At 39.5% G+C, this 16,596-nt stretch overlaps 1 protein-coding gene across 2 annotated transcripts in view; it reads right to left on the bottom strand.

Annotated features, from left to right (window-relative positions):
* Window positions 1–251: 251 nt before the first annotated feature.
* Window positions 252–16,596, bottom strand: part of LOC115390253 (cytoplasmic phosphatidylinositol transfer protein 1-like) — a 71,686-nt gene continuing 55,341 nt past the window's right edge. Inside the window, exons 3-10 of one of the 2 annotated variants that reach the window (XM_030094043.1) lie at window positions 14,287–14,375; window positions 13,424–13,431; window positions 11,081–11,152; window positions 4,881–4,976; window positions 4,142–4,297; window positions 3,929–3,992; window positions 2,757–2,896; window positions 2,237–2,378 (exon numbers count right to left, since the gene is read on the bottom strand). In XM_030094043.1, the coding sequence (XP_029949903.1) occupies window positions 2,373–2,378; window positions 2,757–2,896; window positions 3,929–3,992; window positions 4,142–4,297; window positions 4,881–4,976; window positions 11,081–11,152; window positions 13,424–13,431; window positions 14,287–14,375 (631 nt within the window). In that variant the 3' untranslated portion in view covers window positions 2,237–2,372. Of the gene's footprint in view, window positions 2,379–2,756; window positions 2,897–3,928; window positions 3,993–4,141; window positions 4,298–4,880; window positions 4,977–11,080; window positions 11,153–13,423; window positions 13,432–14,286; window positions 14,376–16,596 lie in introns of both variants that reach the window. The other variant, XM_030094041.1, reaches the window with a different exon arrangement.

The following is a 16,596-nucleotide window of genomic DNA, read 5'->3' as shown; positions in this document are numbered from 1 at the left end:
GGGTGTATTTTTCTTCTTGGTTAAAAAAAATTAAAAAAGGGGGAAATAAATGGAATTAAATGTTAAATGTCTCTGTAGCTGAAATACAGAGATTTTGGTTTATACACATGTTAGTGACAATACAATTGTTGCATGCAGAGGCACTGAGTTCAAAGTTTATAGGCCTGCAGTATATTCTCTGGGCATGCTCACGTTTCACTCAAAATCAGCATTTTCTGGTGTATAAAATTACTTCCAATATAAGCATTCACTTGTTTCATACAATTGCATCACTAGATATACCAGACTGATCGTCCACCTACAGTATATCCGTATATACTTCACGCAATGTTAATTTTATGAGAACATTTCATGCAGCATATTAAAACCCTTTCTTTGAATAATTTGACTGGAAGGAAATGGGGGCATTTTCCATCCAAAAATGTTGCTCTTCTAATGTTTTTGTCACTCATTGAGGGTTTTAGGTGGCAACAAGTCGCACAAGCCCATCATAGACAATGGCCACTGCAAAGGAATTGTTTCCTGCTCTGTTAAAAAAAAAAAAAAAACACGGATTTGATTTCAACAATTGGCAAGGCCAAGAGACAAAAGTATGAGTACTTCTGCACATGCCATGCACCTTCAAAAAAAAAAAAAAAAAAGAAAAGAAAAAGCACACACTCAAGTCAGCTTGATGCACGTGCTCTACTCCTCGAATCGAATCATTTCCTCCACTGTGCACAAAGATCAGTCAACGTCTAAAAACCTCCCAAAGATGGCCTTGTTCCTGCATGTGACATAAAGGTGATATGATTTGATCAAAGCGGGGTCACATTTATGTCACATGAGAGCAGCAATGAGTCCAGCATTAGTTTCAGGCAACATTTAATTTCTTTTTCTCTTATTTTTCTTTTTTTTAATATTAACATGAATTACTTTAGTTGTACTGACATTTTAGCCAGCTTCAGCTATTTGTATACACACAGTCGTACACTTCATTAAAATAACATTGAACTACCGTTTTAAAACTGCAAGTGTAACAACAGCTTTTTGCTAAAGCATTGCTGCTAATATGCAAATGTTCCAAGGTTTCTAATGTGTAAACATTCCCAGGGTTAAGTAGACCGGTATCTTACATACAATAGTGACGGTGTTCTAGTATCTGTGGAGGTATAAAACGTAGGTGTTTGGCAATAAGCAGGGAGAGAAAGGTACAGTTTTATCCCTGCCTTTGAAGTGCGAGCCAGGTAGTCGGGGGGACCTGAGGTGTATTCTCTCTCTGATTGTACTGATCTTGCATCTCGTTTGTTACTAAAGTTGGAAAGTAAACAAAAAAAAAAAAGTAAATTATGATTTAAAGGCCAGTTTGGATGGCTCAAGTAAGAGGTGGAGCTGTCAAGAGGGGACTTGACTCTCTCTCCAATGTGTGGTATTCTAACATATTACATCTACTGTGCTATTCTGCTTTGTGTCATCAACTTCTTTTCTATTTAACTGCAAACATTTTGCAGACTGAAACTAGACGTTTGTCATCCATTTGCACACATTGGTAAAACTAATAAACACCACTGGCTCTGTGGTGTTAAGGCAACTACTTCAAAGTTCAAAAGTTCATAGCCAGCTTATCCGATAGTATGACTATAGTATAACTAAGGTAATTCTGAAAATATTACATTGACATGAAATTAAAAACATGCCTCTCTACAAAAATAATCACCTATGAGTTTTGTTTTCAACTAAATCCTATGGACGCTTTTTAGAATACATATTTGACATGTGGCCGGAATCACAGGGACAGGAAGTCAGCCACATCGGGGTAGCTGAGGGTACAGCTGCCGAGATTGTAAGAGTGACACAGATGGAAAGACTCCTAGATGGTCTGTTGTTGTCCAGGACTATGGCGAATCGTTGGATATGGCTAGAGAACTTGAATATTTGGGCACTGGTGTTCAGAGGTTAGGCTAGTCTCATTGGGCTCGTAAGACAATAGGCTTGGGGAATAAGTACAACAGGAGTCGGGGGGGAAGACAGTCCAAGGTCCCTCTACTGCTCGTCCATCTCGGCAAGCTCAGAGTTGAAGGACGGTGCGGATGTTTGGACGTGATTTGAGATGGTCAACGGGCCAAGGTTAGATCCCTGGGGGACCCCGCTGGGAGCGGGGTCGGGAAGGGTCAAGGTTTCTGGAGCAGACTTTTTACGGGGTCGGTCTTTGGGGACGGAGAGGGACTCGGGTGCGTCGGTGCACATGGGGGTGGAAGGGGCACTGGCGGGGCCGGTGAGGGCACAGGAGGACAGGGACGTCTCGCTGATGGAGATCGACGGGGGAAACATCCCGATCTTCTGGTTGGTGGCCTCCTGAATGTTGCGTTCAAACTCTCTCACCTCATCCATTGTCATGTCTGGTCGGAAAGAAGTCGTGAAAAGGAAGAAGAATTAGGACAACGGGACACACTTTCTTCAACATCGCAATGCAATTTCAAACAAAAGAATCTACACAGGTATAAAGTCACAGGTATATTTAGAAAATAAAACTCCTGGTCAGACTAAAAAGATTAAAACAAGTAATGCATTGGAGTTCACATTATTGGCAAATATTACTTCCTGGTTGTGCAAATACAGCATCAAATTACTTACATTTTCCATCCAGTCTTAATCACATAGTTTTTGTGGGACAGAATGAGTTTGCTGAATGAGGACATTTTAATGCAAATAACCAACCCTTGAAACGAGACAGAGGAGGAGCAATGAGGTGAAGAGACAATGAAAAAGAGACATACGCTCGCTTTGTCATGGATCTCTATGTCATCCAGTGAAGATGGGTTTGTTGTGGAATGCTCTTGCTGCTCATGGCAAACTTTAATGTTGGTTTTCTCATGCATTTGTCTCTCGTAATCCCGCACGTCATCCAAATTCATATCTGGAAGGGGTGGAACGAGGGTCGAAATGTTGATAATTCCTCTACAATGACACTCCAGTTATGAGACAAGAAAGGGTGGGAGGAGCAGGGGGTTAGATGGCAAACGCTAGCTTTCCAGGACCAAAAAGAGCGACAGGAGACAGCTAGAAAAATCCGTGCCACAGCAGAAGGAAAGGATGGGAGGGTGGAGGATGCTTCAAGATTAAGGAAAAGCGTGAACAGGCTGGACCAAAGAGAGAAACCCCCGCAAAGGTTCACATAATCCACAAGCAAAAATAATCCCACATGTGACAAGATTGCAGGGGTATTAAAAAGGAAAAATAAAAATCATCCAAGAGGCAACGAGTTGCGCTGTTAAGGTTAGTGGCTTAGTGAAAGCACAGAAGAGGAGGGGGATATGTTTCATGGCAAAGATAAAGGGCTTATTATCTGGATGCCCTCCAGCTGTAGAAAGCACCAAAGAGCTGAGAGTGAGTAAATGTGCCGCAGCCACTTATGGGTGCAAACAAAACTGCCTTTTGTGAAAGTAGACACTCAGAGAGAGAGACAGAGGCAGCGCTCATGTTTCAGTGAGTGTGTCTTTCTCTCAAGAAATAAATACCAATTTATCATTTCATGGAGTTGAAGCCAATTGGCTTGAAAGCAATTTTAGATTGCTTTTAGTCTTGAACACATGAACACAAAACAGATTTCAAAAGATGTCTCTATCATGAAACATATGAAGCGCAATCACAATTTATTTTGTGGAGATGTCAACTCGACAAAAATTTCCGGAAAGTGTTTGCAGCGCTATTAGTGAGTTAGAGGAGGAGGAGCGTCCATGCTACAGGTGAAAAAGCAGTGACCAGGTCAGATGCAGGTGAAAGGAGGCTTGGTGCATGCTGGTAAAGAAACAGTATTATCAAACGGCAGTGATTTACACAGTCAAACCTACTGAAAGTGTTTACAACTACAGTAAAATCATTGAAAAAGTGTGGTGAACTAGTAGTTGACAATAATATATGATGAATTAAATGTGGCTTGTAGACATACCGATCCACTCATCCACCCAGGCGAACGCCTGTCGGTGTCCCAGCAGCAACACATCTCGCACAACCTGAAAGCATAAAGACGTCCATTATTCAGTCTTATTGAAATGTAAACCGTTTATTAATGTTCTCCTTTGGATCTGACAGAAAATACAGATTATTATTGAAGAATATTATATTAAATCCAGCTCAGCACTTCTTACATGTGACCTCTCACCTTGTGAACAAACTGCTCCACTCGTGTCTGCAGACCCCACACCTCAAACTTGACCGTGACCAGTTTGTACGAGCACATGATGGGATCCTGTGTGTCCCTCCAGCCTTCCTGAAGTATCCCTCTTGACGTCTTCTCTGACTTGAAGTAACGCAAATCCTACAAAGGCAGTCGAGCCGGTGAACACACACACCTCAGATGTAGGACCTTATATAACCTAAACAGGAGTGCAATTCTTTTTCTAAACTTAGATGCATGCACCAATAAATGCAAATCGTTATGACTGCTCATTGGAAAAATCAATGCAGACAGGATATTCTTTGAAAGAATAGCCTGGAATAGCCATTCGGTGGAATAGCCGTTCCACAGAAATGCATGCATCAGATGAGGAAGGAGATTTAAGATTGTATTCGCTGAATTTCTTTAAGTTTGGGGTTTGGGTTTCAACAGCAGAAAACTGTTCAATGATCAATGACAAAATAATATCTTTATGTGGTAGATTTTCTTAAAAGGTTGAATTTTGTCCATTGTATTTCATCATAATAATTTTCAATGATGAACTGAGTACACAGATTAAAAATATGGTTTGCAAAATACAACAATCCATATTACAACGTCATGTGTCTGATTTCAGTGTGTTTGCAGTAGGCACACACACACACACACACACACACACACACACACACACACACACACACACACACAAACACACACATACGTATGCACAAACAAACACACACACCTCAGACTCCTTATAGTAACGCTCGGGGATCTCATCGTAGGCAATGTCAACAAAGCACACCTCCCTCTCCTGGTCCTTCAGCTCGGTGTCGAAAATCTGGAAGGGAAAAAAGGAAAAAAGGAGATCAGTTTGTTTATGGTGATCTCAACATGCTAATCAGAGAAACCCTCTTAGGTAAAAAAAATATATATGCATTTATCTCAGAAATATACACATTGTTGGCTGAAACATATTTACAGCTTTCCAGTCTGTTCACAATGAATACAATCACAAACTGCCATTGTCAAACCCACCACTAGGGGGTGCTCTCAGACTACATTTTCTACAAGTTCAGGGTTGAATGACAGACAGCTGACTGCAATTGCTGCGTCATATGCTGATAAGTCAGCTTATTGTGGAAAAGTGAGTGTCAGGCTGTTTCGCTATTCACTTCAAAAATTGCTGATTTACATAGAGCACCTCATTTTATGGTAAATATTTTCACAGTACATCCTTTCATCAAATCCATTCTATGTAAAAGTTCAGAGGCCACAGACTTCATTTAATGGATTAGCTGCAGTTTAAATGTAAGCGACTGGAGGGTGAAAATATGTGAGGAATTTTTAAAAAAGTGCAAGACATAAACTAATGAGATGCTACCAGAAGGATGAAGCAGAACTTTTATGCTTTGTCACAAGTTTACAAATTCCCCAAAAACATTACAAAAGCAAACCCTCTCAGAGGCCAAAGCACAGATGTTTGTCACTTCAATATTCATAGCTTAGAAGAACCAGGGAGAAATGCAGAACTTGCCAAATGTGGTCACTTGAAAAAGGAGATTAAGCAGTTCTGGAGACATCCGATCTTTTGCTATACACTATTTTAAACAAATTGTTCAACAGTGATCATTGATGAACAAAAAAAACAGATGGCAGGTAAAGAAAAACATTAATTTTCCTCTGATTTCAAAGCAGAGAGCAAATGTAACATTGTTAAAAGGTTCACTTATATGTGTGTGTATGTGTCTGCATGCATCCATGGACTGGTGTGTAAGACATCTTGTATTTTCTTTTTAAGCAAAATGTACTGGAAATAAAGACCGATTAAGAGCACTCCAATCCAGGACCGCATACCAACACCTGTGTGTGTGTGTGTGTGCGTGTGTTAGTTGCATGTCCAGACGTGTGATCACACCCTGATTTAGACAGTGCATCATGTCCAGTCACACACCCACTCATTTCCTGTCCACACATACATGATTCTCCTTCCTCACTTACGACATTTCTCGCTCTCTTACTTCTTTTGTTTCATTCTTTGTATTCTTATTTTTGTACATGCAGCTGATCCTTCTTCTTTAAAAACTTAGACTTCTTAATCTAAATCAGACTAATGCACCTCACCTCATATTGCACAATTCTTTTCACGTCACTGACAAAAGGAAAAAAATTAAACGATACAATACAAAAACAATACATTATGAACAAAACAAAGCTGAAGTTTCCAACGCTATGAAAGAAGCAGAGTGAAATACACCGTTATATAAGCTGCCCCTTTCTTTACCACAATCAAATCACATACATCAGACAACCGACTGACTGCAGTGTTTGAGAGGCCTAACCTGTTTTACTGGGTTCTGCCTTCTTTTTCTATTGAATATTTTAGCTATGTCTGCACACAGTTACATTGTCAATTTCGAAGTCAGTGACATTAAAGCCTCCACATGTCCTTACATGGTAGAAAAACAGTGACTCCACATATTTCAATACTTCAGCTGGATTTATATCACAATACAATGAAAAAAAAATTACACTGGCTGCATTTTTATTATATACAGAATTCTGTGCATCTTGCACTCATAAATTGGTGATCAAATGTCATTAAATATGAAAATGTTATGTTTATTGCCCCTGACGATCTTATACAACACAGTTCAGTTATTCGACTGAGCGACTCAGTCTGTCATGCAAAGATTTTTTTATCTCACACTTGTGTCTCAGCTTAGGTCCACAGGTATCTGTCATCCAAACAGAATCTCAAACACATCAACAAGCACATTTTCTTTGGAACACAGCTCTGATCTCTTGCCGTTTTCATCCAGGGAGAGAAACTGCCTCAGGCCATGTTGGTTCCTGAGATGTTATTCTAAAAGTGTTGGATCTGCCATTCAAGACGTTCAAACAAGGCTCTTACATGCATTTTATATCCCACTTTATTACATTCAGAAGGCTGGAGCCAGTCTCTGAGTGAAGGCAGGGTACGTCCTGAACAGGTCACCAGTTAGAGACAGACAGCCACATAAAGCCGATATAGAATCAGCAATGAAGTTCTCACGCAGGTGTTTGGACTGCAGGGGGTAGTGCGTGCATATCTAACACAGAAAGCCTCAATCTCAGCAGTGGAGAGTGTTTGACTGGAAGAAATTGAACTGCTTCTTTAGAACACCTATAATCAAACTCAAACACAAAAGCAAAGCTGGAGACGAGTGGGTCGCTGAACGGCAATCGTTCTATATTATTTGGACATGTCTTAAAATTCCCGCTGATGTCCCCAATGATTCAGACTCCCAGATCTGGGTGGAATAACAGACAATGCTTTCGCCATGGGTTATTGGTATTTATGAAACGCTTTGCTTGTAAAAGAGTGATTCCGAAAAACTGGCACAAATCTGAACCTCCAAGCCCTAAAGAATGAATGGACGTAGTTAAATTGAAGGTCTACTTATGATTGAAAAATGACTTTCTCTCTAAGAAATAGAACTGACCTTTTCGAAATATCAGAAAAATGGATTGCTTTTACTGAAGAGGAAACGGAAGCTGCCTGCCTGAGACTGCACAAACATGGACGTTTAATCTAATTGAATATATGATATGGTCATAATGCCAAGCATTTATAATTGAAAGACTTAAAAAAAAGGATAAATCTGAACTCAAACCTGGGATCTCGTGGCTGTGAGTTGAGAGTGCTAATTGCTACACTCCTCTATGATCGTCAAACATCAATCTTCTAAAACGAGCATTTCCAAGCTCAAGAAGGCCAAGACCTACTTAATTCCTACAAAAATCTTTTGGGGCCCACACAAATGGAAAATCTCAAACCTGACAGAGAGACTAAACTAAAATGAATTCTACAGAACAAATCCATAAATGTCCTCAATATCTCCTCGACATTTATTAAAGGAACACACACACACAAAATTATGTGCAAACAGCAAACCCTTATCATGGACCTGATATTTCACAGTATTCACCCCCGGAGATCAAGAAAATATTTGGCTCAAGCACTGGAACACTGTGTTCTCCATGTCTCGCCAGTGGTGTGGTTAAAGGCCAGAAGGCGCCAACTTCCAGACACGCTTGGTGGAAAGTCAGATAAATAAAAAATGTCTGGTTTTTATGTCTGTTTTTAATGTTCAGCACTTTGCGTTATATTTATAAATATGAAAAGTGCTATATGAAATAAAATTTGAATTAGATTTGAGATAATCACTTTGTATTATCAATTTTGGAAGTAATTATCGATCTAGGGTTTTTTTTTTTTTTTTTTTTTTTTTTTTGTGGTAACACCAATCTCAACTACAAAACAGTGAAAACACACCCCAGCCAATACCTCCAGGAACCCCAGGGGGGCCACGGACCATACTTTGAGAAACACTGTATGAAGGCATAACTTCAGGAGCGACGGACAGTCTGTTCTTCTCTGTGTCACTCTGTCCATGTCACTGCTTTATCAGAACACGGCTCCTCAATTAGGTCCTCGTGGCTCTGAGACTCATTCTCTTAATGCAGAAAAAAGCAAAACATGATCAGTAAAATTTACGTGCTGGCGATCTACCATAATAGATTTCAAGCTATTTGTCTATTGGACACCACTCTCCCATTTTTTTCCCCCGCTGTCCAGGCAGTGGCAGCCTATCATTTGATGACTAATGCTCTAACAAACTGGAGCACAGAGAGTGAGCAGTCCGACGGTCCAAATGAAATTAGCTCTCCAACAAATGAAGCATTTTTTGGACGACTCTCAAGGCTCCTGTGCTGTATAGCGGCTATTATGATACAACAGGATTGCTTTGGAGAATCTAAGAATTGCCAGATCTGCCAGGCTGATTTTAATTGTTTTCTACCGTATGCATGCATAGTTATGTTTTGTGTTGGCTTTTACTTTATTGCCTTCACATATTTTTTTTGTGAGAGACACAACATGGACAGCAGTGTCACATTAAGCTAAAGGATTTGAGTGGGAGTTAGAGCACGACTGATGAGCTGATATTTCAACCATTGGCGTGTCAACTGAGAAATGAGGAATACTACTAATATGTCACGAATTAAGTAAAACGGAAGAACAAACGGTATAAAAACAGTGTGCATGCATCTTGAGAAAAACATTGTATACCATGGTTATTAGCTGCATTGGGTTCAGTCTATACCTTGAGCAATGGGGACATGGTGTCACATAGTTTGGTTTTCAGCAGGAAACAGATTTCACATGTGTGCATGAGCTCGATGAGACATGCCGTTTCCACTGCACAGTTATTTTCCACCACAGACGCCTTTCTAACACATTATGAGTTTCGGTTTCAATACATGACATACTTACTAACAATTTATTGTGTAGTAGCGGAAAAGTCAATTGTGCTTAACTGGAGAGGAAATATTGTATGGGGAGTAGTCATACCAAATTTACCATCTGTGTCGCCCTACATGAAATATATATACAGCATGCCCATTATTATTCATTATGCCTTCAGCTAAGCAGTGTTTTCAGTCTATACACCACAGAGCAAGGATGACAAATATTGTGCTGAAGCATGTCAGACTTAATTTAACTTGTCTACCTCCATAAAATATAAATTAATCATCTGTGTGTCAGTGTACGCTCATATGCTTTGTATTTAGTCACTGTGGCTGAGTGATTCAGCATTTCCAGACCTGCTGACAGCTTCTGTTGACGACTGTGGTGACCTGTGATTCAGTGAATAAAAAGATGCTTTATTATGCCAGCGAGATTCACTGGAACATGTTTCCAAATTTGCGAAACTCTGTTTCATAATTTCAACACTGCTGAAAATTATTTTGAAGAGAACCGTATGAACTACATTCTGAGGTTATGCTCACTGTGATTTGATTTCACCATGTTGTTCACCTCCTGTCTATTTTTGTGGGACACTGGGGGGGATATCCTTTCAAACCTTTAAACTGGGATGGTAGCTTTAGTACCGGGGGTGGGAAAAAAAAGTGAGACTAGGTTTGAATACCAGTTGTGAACAGAAAAGCATTTGCAAAAAAACAGATAAGTTGCTGATTTTCTGAGAAAACTCCTTTAAGAGGGAAGATGACTTGACATCACATTTCAACATGTTTTTAGAATCCTCTTTAATTTTCGCTTGATCTTGATTTTCAGTATGAGTACAGACCATTAAAGCGGGGCCTCACGATCCTTCTGACTTTTTGGGTTTTAAGCAGGAGGTGTCAGAAAAGTTACCACAGGGATAACTGGCTTTTTGGCTATAAAACAACAATCACCAAAATACATCAGGGAAAAACTAATTTCCCTTCCACAGGCACTCATTTCTGATTGGCTCTCTGAACTTCATGATTTGTAGAGCCACGTAATCAAACTATGGATAAGCAATGTCATACACTGGAGTATCCAACACACTCCTGGACTGGTTCAATTGTACCTCTAAAATTATTTATATCCCAACCATCTCACTTCCTCTCTGGTGTCCCCCAGGGTTCTGTCCTCAGTCCAATCATGTTCATTGTCAACCTCTTTCCCCTTGGCCATATTTTCCATAAGAACAATATACAATTTTGTAGAACATTCAGTATGCGGATGACACCTTGCTCTACCGTTCCACTTGACTGCACTGAACTTCTGAGTTACAACACTGTCTTGAACAAGGCAGCTTGTAATAAAAAAAAAGGCTTAGTTCAAGTGAAATGATGGTACTGAAGATCAAAGAAATTGCAAAACCAAAGTAACAGGATGGCAAGAAAGGGCAGACAATTCACCTCCACAGTGAGACCCTGACAATGGCTTTTTCTCTCTCTATAGGAGGACCTCACTGGAAAAGGTCAGGACACCCCTGCCTTCTGCAAGAGCAGAATATGTGTGGAGACACATGCAAGCAATAGAAGGTTCAGACTGTAACCTATGGGGCATGTGATCATTCAAAGCAGCCCCCCCTCACTCACACACAGACACACACACATTGTACTCACATTATCATTGCATCCTTTGTTATCCTCGTATTTTGTCTCTATGTGGATGGAGAACTTGGGAAGGAATGAGCACTGTGGATGAAGAAAGGAAATATATTCAACCAACAGCAGCAAAAATTCAACAAGAACTGAAAACACTTTCAAAAAAAAACCAAGTGAGACAGTGATTATCAGAATTTTCTGAAAGATCCAACACTTCTTTGATTTTAGTCATAATCACGAAGATATTTTTCGCTTCGTGTGAGTATTGTACCCTTCTACTTCATTTTTAAATGTTTTTGACTGTATATTTTTTTGTTTTTTTTCCTCCCCTGTTACACTCGGTAAAATGAAAATCTCAGACAGTATTTTGGTTTTGTCAAAACTGACAAAAGCAAAGACAGTTCCTACCACTCCACTGAATCTTCTGAGTAAAAACCTAATCTTGCATGGGTGTATTTACACTGACTCATACATGAACACAAAGTGCTCCCACACACACACACACATAAATACACACACGCACACACACACGCACGCCCAGACGCACACACAGAGACAATATCAAGCCTTCTGTCACTGTCACAACATTGAACTCTTTTCCCTCTTATTCCTGCACCCTAAAGCGTTGTGACTCATGCTGTCGACATCTCTCACTCTGCACAACAGAAACCCTACAGCACAGCCAAATCACATGCATGTGTCTAATATGTGCCAAAGCTGCATGTGTTTTTAAGGGTTAATCATAGGTCATACAGGCAGTTCTGCCTATTAGCACAGACAGGCACACTGGTGTGTGTGTGTGTGTGTGTGTGTGTGTGTGTGTGTGTGTACTTGTACAGCTATATGTTGTGAGGACCTTTTGTGAGGACATTGGGTTTTTAACCTTACAAGTGAGGACAATTTTTGGAAAGTGAGGACATTTTTGCCGGTCCTCACTATTTGAGAGACCTTTTTTGGCTTTTTTGAGGGTTCAGACTTGATTTTTGATTTAGGGTTACAATTAGGTTTAGGTTAGGTTTAGGGCATAGGTTAGGGTTAGGCATTCATTTTTGATGGTTAGGGTTAGGGTAAGGGGCTAGGAAATGCATTATGTCAATGAGTGTCCTCACAACATATAGCTGTACAAACATGTGTGTGTGTGTGTGTGTGTGTGTGTGTGTGTGTGTGTGTGTGTGTGTCGTTTGGGCCATTAAAGATAATGAAAATGCAGGTTTTGTCACTAACAACCAGCAAATATAATCTTTGTAGAAGGATTCTGAATCAAGGAGTGCACTTCAAACAGCACTTCTGCGAATGGACGTCACAGCGTTGACAAGCCATAAGCTTAAATATGGAAATGTTTGCATGGATGCGTCATTAGATTTTTTTTTTTTTTTTTTTTTTTTGTACACAGGTTGAGATCCTTCAAGTTTAAAATAAGCTAGCCCAGTTCAAAGTAACTTTGTATTTATTAGGAGTGATTTTGCAACAATAACTGCTGTGTAAGTGAGCTTAGCGTTGTCAAAAACTGATAAATTAAATTAATATAAAGTCCATAGTGGGAGTCTGAGTTTGTGAAAATTGTCACACCGAGGGCTGCAAAGGCCTCTCATTTTTTAAGATTACATTAGGTAATCCTGCACTGATTTAGTGAAATGACAGTCATTTTTAATTTGGGATTGGATTTGATTTTTGGTTAAATTTAAAAATGTTTCCAATGCAGTTGTCTTCTTGTTTGTCACTTACTCCCAGGCAGACTTAAAGATATCTTAAAATTCCAACTCTGGCCTCATGGTAGAAAAGGAAATAACATTAATTTTCCTCTTTGACTGAGGATAAAATAAAAAGGCAGCTTTCTGTTTTAATTTCACAATACCATGTTCAATATGCTGTGGTATTTTCATTTACCTTACGATTTCATCAATATCAAACTTCTGATAATACACATAGATTTTAAAATGACATATATTTAAAACTGAAAGGTTTATTTTTGGATCTGTTGTTCTCCAAAAGTGATGTATATAATTTTAATATTTCAAGTCTTTCATTACTTCTTTATATAATTTTAGCTTGATGGTCAAAACTACAGCATCTGAAAAAAGTTTTAACATTTTTAAGATATGCTTTTAAAAAACAAAAACTGAAAGTCACAGAATATCACAATTGAAAGTTAAAAAAAGAAGAAAAATAAATATCTTTTTTTGTGTATGTGCATATTTTGTATGTATGCCATAACACTATTCTGCTGATCCACTGAACCGTGAACACTGCACTGTCACACATCACTGTATTCAGCTCACAGTCCCAGGATCTACGCTAATATTCAACACATCTACTTGGCTGGGTGTAAAAACGTGTGAAATGTGCAATGTGGATACTCACAGTGTATTCTTTGGTCCGCAGCATGGGGTGACAGACATCAGGTCGGAGCAAAGCAAGAGCAGAAAAGAAACATTTACTCAATTTTCACAATGCATTAACGTAGCATCTGAGACGTACTGGAACGGACATTTTTACCACAGACATCCTGATCTCTCTTTCTTCTCTACTTTCCCTGATTTGCACTTAAAAAAAGAATTTTTTTTTTAATCTATGTTCTATGTTTTGTTGCATCTTGCACCATTTCCCTTTATTGCTGGAAATCATTAAAGCATAGCAGAAATGCGTCCTGGACACTGCAGCTCTGATCATCATGCATGTGCTGAGATTGCAGCATATTTTCATATTCATAAGAGGTTTCACGTGTCGTCCTGCACATCCGACTTACACAAGGGAAACCAATAAGAACAGGAGGCAGGGTGGATTGTGGGAAATTGGATGGGTTTCTGCACTCTGGGCCAAATTGCTTCTTTTAGTTGATGGAAGTCACCATAAAACCGCAAAAGCTCTGATAGCTTATTAATGTAAAACGACTCTCTCGCTTTATATGTATAAATCTCCAATAAAAGAGTCGAATGTAAAACATTAGCCACACTGCTTCAAACCCAAAAGCAGTAAAAGATTTATTCCAACAGGGCAGATAAATTAAACTGGACTTGATATAAGATCCTGACTGTCATTCTGCATAAACTGCTTGACTAAAATAATTAATACCAGTTAAAGAGCTGACCTTTAAAACGCCATGTGACTGTATTACTAATCCATTCACATTACACTGGACAGCAGGAGCAGAGCGTAACAGCCGAGTTTTGCTTGTGGATTTAATGCGATGAGCAGCTGGAAGCGCACGCGGAGAGTGTGCTCACCTGTTATGGTGTAAGGGTAGTAGTTCCACGCTTTCTCTGTCACGTAGAAGATTTTAGGAACGACTGCTCGAGCCCAGCTGGGTAATTTACTGCAGAGACACAGAGACGGACAGAGACAGATGAAGAACGAGGCTTCCTGTGAGGGAGGGATGGCGTGAAACTGCCTTCTTTATCGCAGCAGTCATTAAAAACGCGCTCCATTTGTAAAAAGGCTAATGTGCTCACATTTAGAGATGTAGTTGCAAGTCACTGTGAAAACACTGTTTAAAATTAAGGATAATAAAACAGTTCTTTTGCACAAAGGAAGTATTTTCTCTCTAAATGTCTCGAAACTTTTAAAATCCCCTGGAAATAAGAGCAGCAAAAAAAAAAAGACCAAAACACGATGCCGGGACACAAAATCCTAAGTGTCAGTAATGTATGTGAAATTGAATCAGGGAGGAGAGGTCTTTTTTGGGAACATCCTGTTCTCATTCGCAGCACGCTCTCGCATGTGGAAGCTGCTCAGGACAATCAGTTTGATCTTTTTCTCGTGACTGCGCCGCTCCGCTGGAGCAGCTGTGGTGAAGGGTCTTCTGTGCTCCGAGGACACCTCAGTGGCAGCAACGAGGAAGGAAAAGAAAAGGTGCTGCAGTCTCACTTTCCCATAAAGTGCCATCATGTGTGCAGCAGCATGACGGCACTAAACCAGTTTGTCTCCGAGTAAAAATACACTCTTATAAGGAGTACTTGTTTTCTAGTTAGTGTCACACTTTAAATCCCCGAGGGTGGGTGACAACGCAAAATCCTGGACTCAGCCATTACATGTCCAACTCATCTCTATGAAAACGGTCTTTTCTCTATTAGAAGAAGTAAAAATCTCCATTAGAAAAATAAGGCATTATTTTCCTCATTATTCTCAACTTTTTAACATATTCAGCAGTAAAGATGTTTTAAAGAAAACCTTTGATAGACGCTTTCATTCTGTTTGGAGCTGCACAAAAAGTTGCATATTTATCACAGCATTAGCATAAGTAATAAATACACAAATCATGTAAGACCAACTGAGCTGTGATAAATTATGTTTCCATGCACTGTGCATTCAGAATGAGACCACTTTAAACATGGAAGAAAAGAGTGATTAATTATGACTTACAGAAGAAAAATAAATGTATGTCTCTGAAACCAGAACACCAGGAAGCCTGGGTGGATGCAGTGTTAGAGTGAGTGGTCGGATGGTGCAGTCTGACAATCGAAATAAAGATAATAATAATAATAATAATAATAATAATAATAATAATAATAATAATAATAATAATAATAATAATAATAGAGTACTGGTGTTTGGAGGAGAAAATTTTTGTATTTTATCGCATGAAATATGTTCACTTCATATCTTGTTATATTGTTATATTAATTGCTATATTAGCCTCAAAATTATATCAAAATTCAACTGTATTCAGTTGTTTCCCATGTTTGTGTTTCAACTGTTGGTAACAAAAATAATAAGACATCTAAAAAGAGAAATCATTCCATTTCCTTTTCTATGAACCCCTTCACCTCAGTGTATCATCGACTTTCACGTTTTATATTTCAAAATATTACATTGCAACGCTTAAGATATCGTAAAAGTGACTCAAGTGAAAAGTTAAAGATGAATCTGTTCGTCCTCGCACCACAAAACGGAGCTCGCTGCATCATTATTGCTGCTAATAAAAATGATTTTTCGGTGGTCACATTCTGTGAACGCTGGCAGGCTCGTCTCTCTCTTCCCCCACAAAAGAGACTGACGCTGCTCCCACACATCCATCTGCTGATTTCTCCCGTTCCCTCCTTGTTCTTTTGGAGATTTCTGCCAATATCTTATGCTGCGGCGACCACGCTGCCAGGCGCGCAACGTGTAACAAGCAGCTGCGCTTCAAAACCAACGCCGGTGTTTTTATTCAGAAAAATAAATGCAGTGCAGCTGAGGATGCCGAGAGGAAGGCAGGAGTTTTTTTATTTTTAGTCAGGAGGTCGATTGTTCAATTCTTGTGAGAAAAAAAAAAAGGTACCAACAGAACACAACCTTAAAAACTGCGGTCAGGTTAGATGGGATCTACAACACAAACTGGGAGAGTCGAAGAGGCGAAACAGAACGAGTCCAGATTGACTCTCCTGCTGGTGAATCGGAGCTCAGCATCCATTGGCTGCAGAGCCAGACGGACGGGCGATCAGAAGAGGATGAGCAGAGACAACGGCGGATCAGTTACTGAACAAAAAGACAGCCTCGCAAAATTACATTATCTAATTTAATGATAAAAAAAAGAAAAAAAAAAGAAAAACAGGAAT

Source organism: Salarias fasciatus, chromosome 6 (genome assembly GCF_902148845.1).
Source record: "Salarias fasciatus chromosome 6, fSalaFa1.1, whole genome shotgun sequence".
NCBI classification, from domain to species: Eukaryota; Metazoa; Chordata; class Actinopteri; order Blenniiformes; family Blenniidae; genus Salarias; species Salarias fasciatus.
The sequence above is the reverse complement of the archived record's forward strand: the minus strand, read 5'-3'. Positions and strand labels throughout refer to the sequence as shown.